Genomic DNA, 16,147 nt, shown 5'->3' with positions numbered 1-16,147 from the left:
TTCCTATTTGAAAAGCAAATGTGTTTTTTGCACAGCAGTGCATTCAGACCATGATTGTGCTTGCTGAAGGTGCCGGACAGGATAGGTTAGTTAATTAATAAATAACTACAAATTCTGACCTTAGGCCTCAAAAATCTGATGCCGCCATCTCAATGTTGCAGCAGAAATCAATACCTAACGAAATTTTTTCAGAGCTCTACTGTAAAGTTTGGTGTAAACTGTAGCTTTAGTTTCCTGGCTAACAGGAGTGCCACCTAGTGTGCTCTTCTGCTTCTGTAGCCCATCTGCTCTAACATGTTGTACATTCGGAAATGCCCTTCTGCATACCTTGGGTGCAGCAAGTGGTCATTTGACTTACTGCAGCCTTCCTTTCACTTTGAAACAGCCTAGCCATTCCCCTCTGACCTCTGGAATTTAAAAGGCATTTTCACCCAGAGAACTGCTGCTCACTTTATATTTATCAGACCATTTTCTGTAAACCCCAGAGATGGCTGTGGGGGAAAGTCACAGTAGATCAGCAGTTTCTCAAATACTTAGATCAGCTCAGACCAACAACCAGCCACATTCAGAGTCACTTAAAATGTCTTTCTTCCCCATTCTGATTCTTCACCGTGTCATCTTGACCATGTCTACATACATGCATTGAACTGCTGCCAGGGGCTTTAAACTTTAATGCACATGCAGTTGCATGACAGTAGATACAGTGAGCGTGGAAAAATGTTGAACACTGTTGCATCTGTCAATCACAGGCTGCCCATCATCTGGTTTGTAAACGATTGCTGATGAAATGAGCAAATTTGTAAGAGAGCATCTTTCACTGGGGCTTATGGGTTCAGTTTTATTCTAAAAATCTTGGGTAAGACTTCAGGATGTACTTGGAGGGATGTTTTTACACCACTGCTCTACTCTGTGCATTACTTCAGGTGCTGCTGAATGAGTTAAAGGTTAGTTTGCATGTGCACTTGTAAAATATGCAAATGTCCTTTCCATGACTCATCATCACTATAGCAATGGTACAACAAAACAATTACACTTGCATGTTTAATTTATTTTTTTTCTAAAGAAGGTGGAGTTTAGAAATAATACTTTCAGTTTCTAGGGTAAACCTTCTCGTAAATCCATGTAGTTCATGTACGAGTGACGGCTGAGCACATGAGGAAATTCAGTTTTTTACTTTTTATTGATTCTTTTCGAGTAAAATACATTAGCTAAACAACTAATACATTTTTTTTTTTACATGTTTTTGTAGATCAGGACAGGAAGTGCTTCCAGTGTCGTGTTTGTTGCTTTGGACTCAAGAAAAGCTCCAGACAGAAATACCCACTTTAAAGCATTGTGACAAACTCTGTTTTCTTCTTTATTACCTGTGCTTTGTTTGATAGAAGATTATAAAAACCACTGGTGTGACAGTAAACAGTTGCACACTGGCAGCTTTAAGTCTTTATTTGAGCTCAAAAATGTAAAATTTCTGAGGCAGTCGGGCACAAAAGGTGTTTCAGTAACAATCCACAAACAGCTAGCTAGGTGAAGAGGCCTAATGCACAAGCAGTCTAAAACCATGCATAGCTATACTTTGCTGTGGACTTTAAATTATAGAGCATGTCCTGTCAGGTAAACATGACATTGTGCTTTATTTGATCAACATCTCATTGCATCATTTATGTACGCTTATAAACTTAAGATTCATTATTTAATTTACCCAACATCTCCTTAGCTGGCATACAATCTTGACTTGTTATGCATACACAATAGAGATTAATATATGACAACATGGATGTTAAAGCACTGTATATCTTCTTCAAATGATTACAAATACTACGATTTTATTTCTAGTATATTCTAGCTATTTACAGGCCAAAACTAAACAGGCAGCCATATTTGTGCATCATGCCCCGCTGTAATACACAGTAAACTATAAATAAACAGGTTATAGAGTGTATTTACTACCAATTTACACAAGTGCTTGCCTCCGCACAAAAACGTGAGCAAGTGTAATGTTTTTGAGTGATATGATGAAATAATGTTAATACAACTTAATATTTGGGCTGCATAAAACACCTCCCTGATTGGGGAGTGTTTTTTTTAAAATCACAAGTGACCGTGCAGCATTTCTTATTGCTAACATAACGCAAATGAAGAACAATTTTTAACATACAAATAACTAATAGAGTCATTTGCAACCATTTTAAGCAAGGGAACATGTTCATTGGTACTTGCCACAATGGTAAACCCTGATAATGGGTAAATTTAATTTTAAAAACAATTACTCAGTTGAATTTACCTGGAGGTATACCCGCAGAACCGTTTTAATCTGTACAAAATCTTTTTTGTTTCAATGTGGGGGTTACTAGGGAATTGCTATTCTGTTACATAATTAAGGCTAAAATTGCCACCAGCAGCAATAATATCCCTTGCTGAGGAAAATCCCAAGATTAGCAGATTTATACTTACAACTCTTACGGTTTTGTGTCAAGATATTTGAAGGGCTCCTCCAGGTGCTTCATGTACTACTTCACTTTTACAAAGTCTGGGACTTTATAAAAAAACCCTCTCTGTCAGTGTCAGTTGTGTTATTGTTGAGACCTGCTGAGAAATAAACTGGAGCTTATCCCAGCTCTGGCGGGATGAGAACTGGTGGACACCCTGGGCTGGTCGCCAGTCTGTTGCAGGGCTAACACATGGAAACAGATAACCAATCACACTCACATTCACCTGCAGCCATTTAACCTGACAAGCATGTGTTTGGACTGAAAGCCAGCATACTCAGAGGGAGTATGACATCCCATATGGAAAAGATATATATAAATCTTATAAAGTTTGTATTTGTCTTGTGTGAAACTTGTATGAAAAGCATACAAGAGTGAAACAGATATAAGATCCCTTGAAAAATTATATAAATGAAACTTGTATGTTTTGGACACTTACTAAAACAATATATGAAAGTAATGAGAAAGTGGCCACTTTCATGAGTAAATCATATAAGCCTTATATGATTTACTATATGAAGTAGGCCACATCTTATGCAAGTTTTTACTATTTCTTTTCCACATGGGATTGGCTAAACCCCCCCCCCCCCCCCCCCCAGTTAATTTAAAAAAATAAAAAGTTAAACAGATGCAGCCGTAGCAGCAACATCCTAAATTTTAGTCCTTGGTAATGGTGGAGCTCCAAAAATCCTGGATCCTACACTGCAACTCGATTTTCCCCTACCTGGTAAATGTTTGCTGCTGGATCCAGACCTTAAAATCAGTCCATTGCAGTTGATTCATTAGGCATTTTGATGTGAAACAGCAGTTTCTCTGGAAGAAAAAGTTAAACCTGTCCAGATGACTGCTGTGGAAGAACGAGCGATTATCGCCGTGAGTGGGACTAACACTCCTTTCAAGCTGTTTACAAGTGTTAGCAATTGATTAGGGAAGCCCCTGGTGGCAATGAAAATAATATCATGCAATCTAATGAGCTGGCAGTTTTGTCTGATATGAGGCAAAAACCTTTCAGCATCTTCAGCTTAAGCACACTTTTTTTTGAATATAGAGTTTTATATAGAGTCCAAGCTGAGATTACACAAATATGTTGTTTTAGTCATTTTCTCACACTCAGGCTCCTCCAGGGTCAGTGAAGACATTATTCAAGTGCTTTCAGTGGGTGTGTGGTGCTCTCTGCTACTGACTTAAATGTAACAGTGATGGAGGTGGACATACTGTAATTTCAAGATTATGGGAGACAAAGCAATTATCTGTAAAAAGATTTGGTGGAGTGACTGTTCTTTAGAGGCCAGTCAGACAATAACTGTTAATCCTTTCAAACTGCAGTTTGTGCAGTTTTGAGAAACAGATTAATAAAGAACACCAAGAAATCATAGGGATTGGTCTTGAAGTCTTCTAGAACAGAAGAAGGCTTTGTCCTGCTAAATTTCTTTTAAAACCCAGCATCACTGGGAGATCTCAGCAAGTTGTGCGAGTTTTGAAGAAAATAAGACATCGGTCTTCAGCCTAGAATTATCCCCCCCACACACACCTGATGACGTGTGTTTCGCAGAACTCCCTTTAGTGTATATATTATTCGCAGCTCTTAACTCTCTTATACTGAGGCCATGCATTTTTGGAAATGCAGATATAACAGAGCAGGAGCAAGTAAATTAGGAACCAGATGTTTTTGTGCTTGAAAATCCCTGGAGAGATTAGCTGTCTCACTCACTCACACATGTACATCCAAACTCATACACACAACTCTCCATCCTTCAGAGTATCCTTAAACCACGTGGAAACCCTCAGCCTGGCTGATGCTGTGGTGCAAGAGGCATGTTGTCCTAAAAGATCTGAGGACACTGGCTCCAGTCTTGTCTGTCTTTGGCCTCCCAGTAGCCGCCTTTGTAGATATAAATGTTATCGCCTGTCTCGTCTGTCCTCTTCTCAAACCACAGTGGCTGGTAACCCTCAATATCTTGCCCTGAAGACAGAACATATGTGCTCATTTTCAGGATATTGCAAAGTTCTTTCTTCATAGACTCTAAATATTGTAAAATTTGCCACTTACTGCAAGTTTTTGTCAGGTTTTGTCAGCTGTTGACCAAAGCTAAAGATCAATAGTCACTCATTTTATAACAACAGAGCTTTCACCTGTGCTCTTGGTTTCTAAATAAGGAAAAATCTGTTATTGCTATAAGCTCACTGCAAAATAAAGCTCTGAACAGCTGCTCGATCTGTTCTGAAGGTTGGTACAAATGATGCAAAAGCCAGAAAAGTCTTTGTCATCACTGTTCTTGTTCATTTCCTTGCACTCACCCTCCTCCAGGGCCTGGTTAGCTTGCGCCTCCCTTCTTTTCCTCTCCAGTCTCTGTCGTTCCTCTAGACGTTGCTTCTGACTGTTGGCTTCATCCCACAGACCTGCCTCCATCAGCCGCTGGTCTGGCCGCAAGCGACTGTCAGTGGGTGCGACGCCCTCTTCTGACTCGTTTAAGGTCAGCGCCAGAGAGGAGAAAAAGTGCATGTTCTCTGCATTTTCTCTGGAGGACAGATTAGAGAACTCAGTGTGACAAAAGATGCAGACCGAGAAGGAGAAATAGCACACCGACACACTCAATCATTAAGATGGAGCACAAAATGTGTTATATACGGAAGGGGATATTTCTTCCACAGCAGTTTGGGCGGAAGAGTCTGATAAACCGTCTTTTGTTTCCCTTCGGAGCCTCCGCATCCTTGGCTGCTATCCACTATCTTGGCACTTTCCATTTTGTCATCCCAGGTTCCGGACAGGATGTAATGAGCTGTGCCCTCTCGGTCCTCTACCACTCCTGTCACCTAAAAATAACAAAGAACATAGCACACAAGAAGAGATCAGCTCTCATCAGGGTCTTTAGGTTTTTTATTTACTTTCTTTTTTTAAAATCCATTTTAGTTTCAGTTTTTGCTGTTTGAAAATGTCCAACTATGAAACTGCATGTGCACTAGCTAATGACGTGCGACTGGGAAGCCATATGAGAATGAGAGCGTGGTTGCATACCACAGAAACAGCATTACTGGGATTTATAAAATATACCTAATTAATATCATTGCCTGTGATAAGAATTTATTTTACCCATGCCCTTACATCCTGCCAGTACCTTAGATGACCTCCGAAATCATGTGAAAAACATTTAGGGGGATAGCCAGCTTTTCAGATGGGGTCAAGTCTGCCCGAGTCTGACCCAGCTGATCCTCTCTTATTTCTTATTTCTTCTTCTTTTAATGATCCTGTTTTCCTATTCGTGTTAGTTACTTGTTCTATGTTCTATTATGCAGTGTGATAGAATACTGATAAGCAGGTTATATAACCTTATTCACTTAAGTGTTTCAATTAAATATGTTTAATCATCTGTTTTGTGTATGACTGTGTTTTTCATATTTGTGATGGTTCGGGGTGTCTGGGGATATCAATGCCCTTGCTGAACGCTAGACAGCCTAGAGTGACAGTTGAAGGTATTTTCATTCAGGAGTGATTCAGGAATTTTTTTAGGAATAGAAAGAAGTTGTCATAACAAGGATGAAGCTGGTTTCTCTCTTTGTGCAAGCAGTCGTATCCCTCTGATGCGTCAGCTCTGGTTAAACCTGACAGCTCAGTCTACTGAGATGTAATTTCCACAACATAAAGTGAAGACACAAATCAGCACTGGAAATTAGTAGGGCTGTTGAACACTGCTGCTTTTCTCCATTAAGGGGGATTTTCGCTGCGTGTTACTGGTTTTAAGGCTGGCAGAAATAGAAAAATAACTCATGGAAAAAGAACCGTGAAAGGCAATTTGGCGTTCCAAAGGGAGATATGCTGCTAGATGGAGTTTTCAGCCATGTGTTTTGTCTCTGTGTAACCTCTTGGGTTAGAAGAAAAGGCCTACAGACCGACTGTAAGACTATATTTTACTTTAATCTGTTCCCAGTTCTCTCTGGCTGTTGGCTCTTGCTGAGAATATTAATAGAAATATTGCAATCTTTTACTTTTGAAATTTCTTTCATCTTTTTTTAACTGTTGTTTGGTTCAACGTACTTAAAATGTGCTTTAAATGTATTTAATTTATCACACATTTTTTGCCACCCCTCCTGAATTTTGCTGGCTTTATGATCTTTAGTGCTTCAACACATCATAGCCCTTAAAGCGAGGCTTTTGTTCTGTTAGTTTGACACTTTATGCCGTCCTTTTTCTTATTTCTCCAGCTGTAAGGTTGGTAATCCTTGTTTTAAGTAGGTTATCCATTTTTTTCAATATTCAAAATTAGTCAATATTAGGAGAAAGTTGTATCTGTTAAAACAGTATTACAGATTCTCTCAAAAGGGCTTGTGTAGCAGTAGACATTCGGCAAATGTAAGACTGTGTTAATGTTGTAGTTGTCTATTAGTTCATCAGAGACTTACTTTGCGTGGGACTTCCCTGGAAAAGTAACTGTAGGGGGAGAATTTAAGACGACAGGTGTCCTTGGTTGTGGTGTTTACAATGTCGATGTCCCCAGACTGCCAACAAGAAAAAAAACAGATGTGACTTAAAAGCGTACAGTGACTAAAATTACTTTCCTTTATGCGTGGAAAAAAAAGAAATTTTCATTCTTGCTTTTGTTTGCTGGATGTTTTCCTTATTTCTTAAGGAAATTACTTTCAAATCATTTGCTGTGGATCCTGTTTAGGCCTACCACTTGTTCAGTTTCCCCAGATTTTTTTAAGAATATGCCAAGTTTCAGCTAATATTGTCACTGTTGGTCCAAAATTATTATTTTCTGCCTGTCAAACTGTGTTATCTATATTTTTTAAATAGATTTGACTAAAGAGATTTAGCAAAAAGAAATAGAGTACATAGAGATGCAATTTAAATCCCTTCATTCAGGTTGTTTTTTTATCCTGGAGTAATTCATAGGTCTATTTTAACGGAATAAACAAACAAGCATAAACAATATTCCTCTGAACATGATAACCTACAAAGACTAGTCCACAAATGAATGAAAAAGAAGCTAATACATAAAGAAAAAATGTAAAGGACCTTCAGAAAGCTTTGCGAACTACTGTCCAAGAGGAACATACCTGATCAATCCAGAGCTTCCCTACAATAATATTGTGCACTGTGGAAGTCACTTTGCTCCACACATAGTGGTTTCCACTCGAGTGGAACTGCAGGTGAATGTTTCCTATGGTAAAAAAGAAATGCATACAAAACATCACGCAGACATTTCAGTGTATTTATAAATCAGATCTCAGATGTAGTAGCATTTGTGCTCATATAAAGTGACTGTCATTGTGAACACTATCTCTGCAAGTTCCCCTCTGACTGCTTCTTACCTAACGGCACCACTGAAATATATTTCCCACGAAATTTGCTGTCAATAGTGATATGCTGCCACAGGGTCCATCCTCGCTGTGATGTCACATGGTGGGCAGCAGCTGGTGGGTGATGACTAACCTGAAAGTGAATTGTATCAGCTGGTGTCAGTAGAGCCAATATAAGCACAATATGTTGGGTGTTTGCTCTCCTCTCCATTGTTTATAAAATGTGATCAAAGACGCATAAACGCAGTAATTAAGTGTTTCCTTGCCTGCTCACAGATGGAGCGATAACCATACTCATCCAGTCGATCCAGCTCATAAGTCTCCCCCAGCAGAGGGTTGAAAGGCTTGGCTGTGCGATGGACTGTGGTGGAGTAGGAAGAGACAGAAAAGGCAGCCACCAGGCACATCTGCTCCAGGGACGAGTCGCAGCGAGCGGCCCGGTCCAGAAGCTCACTGTACTCCAGATCCTCAGTCAGACGCTGGAGCATCGACAGCGGCTCGTTGAAGTTTACCTGCAATCGCACATTTCATACACATCTAATTAAGTTCCCGCCACATTAAGCTTTGAGTAGAGCTCATTAGTGGGGAATGCAGATTTGTCCACTATTTACAGGCATGGGTATCTTAGATAGATCTTTCCCAATGCAATTTTTCATGATGCTCCACAGGTTAAGGGAGTAATTTGGTTTGTCAGGAATACGGCTGCGCCTTGTTCTTCGTAGCTGCATGTGGTTTGCGCCTGAGGTGTCCTGTAGAGAAAAGGACAAGCTAAGATGAATAGGGCTACTCAGTAAAGTGTTTTTCATTAATATCCGTATTCTTGTGACGTACATTCTCATTGTGAGTCCAGTCATTGGGCACGCCTCCACTCATCATACTCTGATTACTTCCTGAGCGCCTAAGTGAAAAAAACAAACATTAAAAACATTCACAAAAATAGCTCAGCAGGTTAGACATACAGTAACTGTGTAAAGATGATGCCTCTCACTTGTGCTCTATGTTACCAGTAGCAGTCACAGTTATGAACGCAGGTGAGTCCTCCATGGCATCGAAGAACTCTGCCTCGTCATTCTCGTCGCTCGCATCTCCCTCCTGGGATCGCTCCACGCCTACGGCAGCAAGCACAGGACAGGTCAGCTGAGAGTCCTGCACATCCTCTACATCCACACAGGAAGTAGCAAATAACGGAGACTAAAAAGACTTGCATGTTTGCTTCAGGTAATAAAACTTTCATTAATACTTGCCTCAAAGCGGTATGAAGAAGTTGTTTAACTATTAGTAGCTTCGTAATGTTTGCTTTGCGGGTTGCTTTTAATTGACATGAGGCATTTCACATAACTAACATATAAATGTCTTATTTACCTTTTAAATGTTATTTACAGCAGTTAATGATTGTAGGTGTTCTGTGTTCACACTCTGTGCAATGCAAAATAAGGCCTTCCATGCTCAGAGACACATACGCACAAGCCCAGGGACGATTAACAAACACTGAAGCTACACTTCAACATCAACATTGGCTGCTTTGTTACTTTTGTGCACAAAGCTCAGGTTGTAACCATTAACCTGTTAGCATAATTTATACCAAACAGAAAAAATGTGCTCCCAAAGATTAACACTGATCACAAAAACAGTAAAACATAACAAACTACATCAGAAAAACCAAAAATCACTAAAATAATAGTTTATTTGGTTACTGTAGTTTCTTATGCAGATTGTAGATAAATGTGCTTAAAAAAAGGTTAAAGTCTAACTCAAGTAACCTGTCTGTGCACCACCCGTTGAAGAGGCCCATTTGCTCAGGACAGACACAGGATGTCTGGGAGACAGACAGAGTCTCACCTGTATATGAGGTGGGATTCTCCCTCCAGGCTCTCTCTAAGCTGTTGTGCTGTTTGGCTAACTGTTCGATGGTCTCCTCCAGATGGTGACGCTGTTCTCTCTCATGCTGCAGGGCCTTTTGCCACCTCCGACTGTGAGATTCTGCCACGTCCACAAAGTCACGACAAGCCTGAGGTGTGAACACAAAACACATCAAAGAATGCGGGCGGCACCCTCAAGCTCCATTCCCCCTTTGTTAAAAAAAAAAAAAGCATTTCTGCTAGCCTCCCATTAGAGTGGCTACATACTGGGGGAGAACTGAATGGCTCACATTGATCATAGCATTGGAGGTGATGCGAAAGAGGGTGGCTCGCTCATTAACGGCTTTCACTTTGTCTGTGCTGTCAGTGGATCCACGCAGGTCCTCGAGTTCACTGAGGGAGCGCTGGAGGGCAGCACCATGTTTTCCTATCAGCTCATTACAGGTGCTCAGGTCATCTAGCTTGCTGGCCAGAGTCTTAAGCACCCCTTGGGTTAGAGTACGATCCTCCTGAGGTACTGGGACTTCATCCCCCGAGTCATCTTCAAACACACATGCAAAAAAAAAAAAAAAAAAAAAATTGAGCCAGGACAGAATTTTATTCATTTACTAAAATAGCATCATTAGAGGTTATTACATGTAAACAGAGTGGGTGTTTGCGATGGTGTAGTAAACAGCACACTGGGATGTAATGGCAGATTGAGAAATGCATTTAAAGTTTAGATCGAGACAAGCTGAGAGAGCATTAATGGGGACTGGCTAGAGGAAGATAATAACACTTCACACCCTGATCCACCACAAACCTTCCTCTCTACAACACTGGAAAGCTGTGAATGAACACTGTTGCCCTGGAAACGTAGGTCTGTGCAATCAGGAGGCAAGGCTATTTTTAGAGGAAGAAGGAGAAAAAAAAAGATGACGCACTACCCTTTTCTCCTCTGTCTCCCCCTCACTATCTCTCTCTGTACCCATTTGCTGGAGTGAGCCAAACCATCAGTCTGAAGCTTTAATGGAGGAGTGTAAAGAGACTGGGCTAATTACAAAGCATCATGGAGAGATTTGCTTTTACCTGAAAGTATCTCATTTACAGTCCCATTTTCACTTATGGAAAGTTAGGCGTAACAGTTTTTTGTACCTCACTTTGCTTATATATATATGTACACACACACACACACACACACACACACACACACACACACACACACACACACACACATATATATATATATATACCATTTATATTCATTTTCTTTGCATAAGCACTCTGAAGATTGAATGATGCACCTGCTCACAATTCTGTGCTCTATTAAAGCTTCTTATCCATTATAAAAACAGACCCATATCTATAGTGAGCAATAAATGCCAAAACAAACAACCCAGCTTTAAGTTCATGTAACTGCTTCCATCCTATGCAATGAAACTTTTCTAGGTCCTGCTGTGCTTGAAAGAAAACCTTGCCTATGTACGAGACATAAACTACTTCAATCTAAAGGGGCAAAGAAATGAAAACAATCAGGGCAAAGTGGATTAACAACGTCTCTGGAGGAGAAGATTAAAAATGAGAGGGTGAAAAATCCTTCAGGCATCTGTAATGGTTTCATGACCCACATATATATAGAGAGAGAATAATCGCACTCTACTGGTGGAGCTCAAGGTGTTAAGACGCTATGAATCTGCGATCTGAGGCCATCTGCCATCCGATGTTTTTATATGGAAGTGCTCGGACATAGAATAACAGTATACATGTAGGGCAGAGGGATACTGGTCTAGTCTGTGCACTGACTGGTTATTTTCCACACAGGACTTTGGAGAGTTCAATTGGTGACTCATCGTTGAATCATTAAAAAAAATAAAAGAAAACACCCACAGGTGATAGCGGGAGCATCAATATGGACACAGTGTGGGAGGAGAGAGTTAAAAATCAGGGGATGCACTGTAAGTTTCCTCAGTATGGAAAAACCATTTAAAGTCTGACTGTGTGTGCTGAAAGCCGGCTCCAGGACAGGCTATTTGGATTCATCCTCACGCTTTCATCTTGTCTTCAACACCAGCTGGAAACATTATTTTTTCACAACACACCTATTTATACATATTTCAAAGGAGCCTAAAGCTTTTAGTAATAGCTATTATAAGACAGACAGATGCTGTTCTAATCCACTTTTAGCCAATTAATTTGTCCCGCTAATGAGCCCAGATGAAAAAAGCTCACTCGATGATAATCTATAATCACATCACACCAAAAAACACAAGGCACTGTCTCTTCTTACACATGCACACAAGCACATCAGCCACAGCTGTGTGAACGACACATAATATATAGAATATAAATCTATGATGAAAATAATTACCCAAAAACATGGAGCAGCAGCACTTTAAGACCATTTCTGGAAGTCTTAAAATGCATAAAACAGTGTAAATGGGCTAAGCTCTATATTTGAACCAGTATTTCATGTACATCTCACACATCAGTCCTTCCGAGTTCGAACATTTTACACAACATTTTTGGGTGTTGCAGACCTCAAATCGAACTAGGCAACGTCCACAGAGACGGTTGACGACGGCTCTGCTGTGCATGTGCAGTAAATTAAAGGGACTGCCCAACTTACTGAACTCCATAAACATAAAGCTATGATTACTAATGCATACATGGATGCAAAAAAAGCATGCAAGCAAATGCACGGCGACTGTCTCACTTCTAATCCTGCCACTGGTAATATAATGAGCAGGCTACTTACAAGGTGACACACTCACTGAAAAAGGCTGCCCTCGTGTCTTCCTATTGTCCACAGAGTGTATAGTGGAAAAATATTTTCAATGAAAATGCTCACACCCTCCTGCTCTCTCTTTTTTTTTCTCTTACCCCTCCTGCTTTCAGAAAGGGGAGGAGGAGTCTACAGGAAGGTCATTTCATTCAGCGCTCACTGTCGTCATAGTGAAGGAGACAGGGAGGGAGAAAGGAGACAGCATGGTGGGGAGGGTAGGTGGCGGTAGCTGCATGTGTGATTCTGCATTTGTGTAAAACAGAAAGATGCTCTATTTGTCTGAAGGTAAAAAAAAAAGGGGAGTATTAGAATGATCATAGCTGAAGGTGAGGTGTAATTTAATATGACAAGATTAAATACAGCTTCCTCTTTTTACCTTTAATCACACCCCTTGCCCCCAACGGACTGTTCTCATAAGGACATACTGAATAACACTGCCACCTTGTGTCCTTCCATTTACATAACTATAAAGTCAGCACAGAGAATGTGTAGAAATATAATATGCATTTAGGAAAATGGGTCTTGGTTGTGTCAGCCTGCATTCAGGTTACAGCTAAAATTAGTTTGACTGCTTCAGAGCTTCTTGGCTGAACCATGCTGTTCCTTTAAAGTGCAAATTCTGGGACACTCAGTGGGTGTTTTTGTTTAAATTCCCCCCAAAATACCCAAACCCCAAAACAAAAACAAAAAAACCCCATAAAATAAAGGTACCATGACAGACCAGTAACACTAACACTACACTAAAATTTACCGTCCAAAAACACGAATCACAAAAAGTATAAAATGCCTGTCTCACCTGAGTGATGCATGAGGAGAGTGGCGTTGGCTTTGGCCTGTTGCAGTGCTGACACCCATTTCTGGCACTCTCCCTCGGAGGTGGCCTTCAGGTGGTAACTCCGGCCTCCGCTGGTTAACACCAAGTGGCAGGTGTCGCCCACCTCGATGTGCGCCGTCGCCAGGGGAATTGTTCCCCGACAAGTGTGTGCCATCTCTGCCTGAGTCCTGAGGGGAATAACAGCAGCGTGTAACAGCAGAACAAAAAAGATAAAAGAATACACCAGCCTCTCTGCTCAGCTCCATGCTGATGTGCCCCATTTACAAAATGGAGCAGCTCCATTTTTGACTTATTTCAGTTTTAAAAGAGTCGCAATAAGTGTCATACCAAACAAGTTTAAGTTTCCCTCAGGAGACAACTCTGGACAATATGTACTGTAGGTTAACAATGAGAGCTTTGCCTTGCATGACTTACAAGGCTAAATTTCTGTCTGTCCGTCCGTCTATCTATCTATCTATCTATCTATCTATCTATCTATCTATCTATCTATCTATCTATCTATCTATCTATCTGTCCGTCTCTCCGTCTGTCTGCCTATCTATCTACATAGAGACTACATATAAAATTATATGAATACTATGTTATATATTATTAGTTGTATTATGCTACATATCTACTGAGATAGTGGGCCAGTCCCTCTAGAAAGACTAGATTGCTGTTCACTAGATAGATATTTATTACCTTATTATATATAATAATGTAATAATTACTATATCTAGCACTCTATTATAGAATATAATACTATAGAAGACTTCTATGATATGATATTTCAAGAAATATGAATTTCCTGTTGGGATCAATAAAGTTATTCTTAGAGACAGCATCTATCTATTTATAGATAGATAGACGTAATAAGTGCTATTAGACACCATGTTTAAACTTATATAGTTTTTAACATCGTTCACGGGTCATCTCATTGTAGTTATGACTCATGTGATTTTCATTTATTTATTTATTTAGGCTGCTGTTACTAAACATCTTCCTCCAGATAAGGTATGCAAATAAGTTTAATTTCCTTTTAAATAAAAATAATTTCTGTCTCCGCTGCTGACATGCTGCTAACAGCTTCCATTATTATTTCTGATATTATTAACTGAGTAAATCACCGTCACCTGTAGTAGGACAGCAGGCCGTTACTGAGCACGAACCACCGCCTCTGGTAGCCCTTCAGGTAGTTGGTCCATTTAAAGAGCCAGCCTTTGTGGGTATCCAGGGACGGGAGGTGCAGCCCGGGCAGAGTCGGGGAGGGTAAACTCTTCACCAGCTCGTTCATTTGCCCCTCTCGGCCGGTGCTCCGGCGGGATGGACGGAGGAGAGTCGGTGCAGTTTCAGTGGACTTGCTGCCAGTCAACAGCTGTACCGATAAGCTAGCTGCGAGTGAGCCAGATTATTGCACTGCAACACTGTACCCTTCGCTTAAGCTACTGCCTGCTTGCAGCTGTGTGGTGATGAGGCAGTGTGCCCCTCCACCCGGAGACACTTTGAAAATGTCGGCTGTTTCAGGAGCCAGGGTGGAACAACAGAGCATATTATTGCACGAAACTACTCAGAGGTTGCACTTTGACTGCGTGCAGGGACAGAGGCAGAGGATGAGAGGGGGGGTGATGACGTCCTTCTCGCAGGGTTGTAGCATATGGATGCGGGTTTGCGTGTGCGCGCGTGCGCGTGTGGCATATGGCATATTTCTACATTGCTGCAGAAAATCATTGCAAAACCACCGAATCACATTTAATCCGCGCGGTTTACAGAAGTCTTAATTTAGAAATTGTTGTCGGGGTTGTGAGCAGAAACACACTCCGGAGGCAGAAGTTTTATCATTCAGAGTTAAAAGATGACTTCCTTTATGGCCCCTCAGGTGCACCGCGAGCGTGACGCCGAAAGAGGACACCGTTGCTTCTTTACGTGCCTGTCAGGGGCGTTTCCAGAGTTTATTAAATGGGGTGGAACTGCTTTAACAGATATTCAAGCTTATATGCAGTCCTCTTATTTTATATTGAGTATGTCAAGTAGCAGTTTTTGTTTTCTCCTTCTCTTCTGTTGTCAGTTTTACTTTCTGTCTTATGTTCCCTTCTTTGTGATTTGTCCTGTCTACATTCATGCCACCTATATTGAATATAATCATAGACTTCCTTTATTTGCAGGCAGATCATCGTCTGCTTTTTGTAGTCCAGTGTTCTTTATATTCCTTCTGTGCTTCTGGATGTTTCATAGAATTTGCATGTTGCTTGCTCCTCATTTGGATTGTTTGTTGATGGTGTCTGATTCCCTGTATGTAACCACTGCCTGTTACTGCAGAACAATAGGTGGGTGCTCTTGCTCCCGCAACTCTTACAGAATAACAGGCCCTTTTATTTAAATATTAAGTAAATTCTACTAAAATGATAAATGTTTTGCATCAAAATTATTTTTAAGATGAAGGTATTAATTTTTTGCATTTGCCTTTTAATTAAATACATACTCACCAGCATTAGAACTGCCTTAATTCTTCACTGAATAGATTCAACACGTTGCTGGAAACATCCCACACAGATTTCGATCCATGTTGACATGTTGCTGCAGATTTATTGCTCAGTTTTGATGCAGTTTTTATCTGAAGTCGCATCCAGTGTGGTCTTCTGCTGTCGTCCATCTGCTTCAAGGTTCAATATGCTGTACATCCAAAAGTGCTCTTGTGCATACCCTGGCTGTAATAAGTGGTTACAAGTGTTTTCCTGTTAGTCTGAAGCAGTCTGGACATTGTCCTCTGACATTAAAAAAGGCATTTTCACTCAGAGAATGGGTGTTTTCTGTTTTTCAGTCCTGTATACCCTGGAGATGGTTGTTTGGCAAAATCCCACTAAAACCCCCCCCCCCCCCAAAAAAAAATAAATTCAAATGCAGTGTGGTCTACACCCCTAAATGGAATAGT

The 16,147-nt window shown here is 40.6% G+C and overlaps 1 protein-coding gene across 1 annotated transcript; it reads right to left on the bottom strand.

The window, feature by feature from the left end:
- Positions 1-3,085: 3,085 nt before the first annotated feature.
- osbp2a (oxysterol binding protein 2a) lies at positions 3,086-14,822 on the bottom strand. The gene is made up of 14 exons (XM_063478631.1): positions 14,352-14,822; positions 13,201-13,406; positions 9,934-10,184; positions 9,624-9,792; positions 8,773-8,893; positions 8,616-8,682; positions 8,396-8,533; positions 8,051-8,296; positions 7,797-7,917; positions 7,542-7,645; positions 6,885-6,980; positions 5,116-5,300; positions 4,785-5,005; positions 3,086-4,449 (listed from the first exon to the last, which is right to left on the bottom strand). The coding sequence occupies exons 1-14, from the start codon at positions 14,510-14,512 to the stop codon at positions 4,310-4,312; spliced, it is 2,226 nt and encodes a 741-aa protein (XP_063334701.1). The 5' UTR covers positions 14,513-14,822; the 3' UTR covers positions 3,086-4,309.
- Between the last annotated feature and the right edge of the window lie 1,325 nt (positions 14,823-16,147).

This window comes from Pelmatolapia mariae, linkage group LG7 (genome assembly GCF_036321145.2).
Source record: "Pelmatolapia mariae isolate MD_Pm_ZW linkage group LG7, Pm_UMD_F_2, whole genome shotgun sequence".
Taxonomy (NCBI): domain Eukaryota; kingdom Metazoa; phylum Chordata; class Actinopteri; order Cichliformes; family Cichlidae; genus Pelmatolapia; species Pelmatolapia mariae.
The sequence above is the reverse complement of the archived record's forward strand: the minus strand, read 5'-3'. Positions and strand labels throughout refer to the sequence as shown.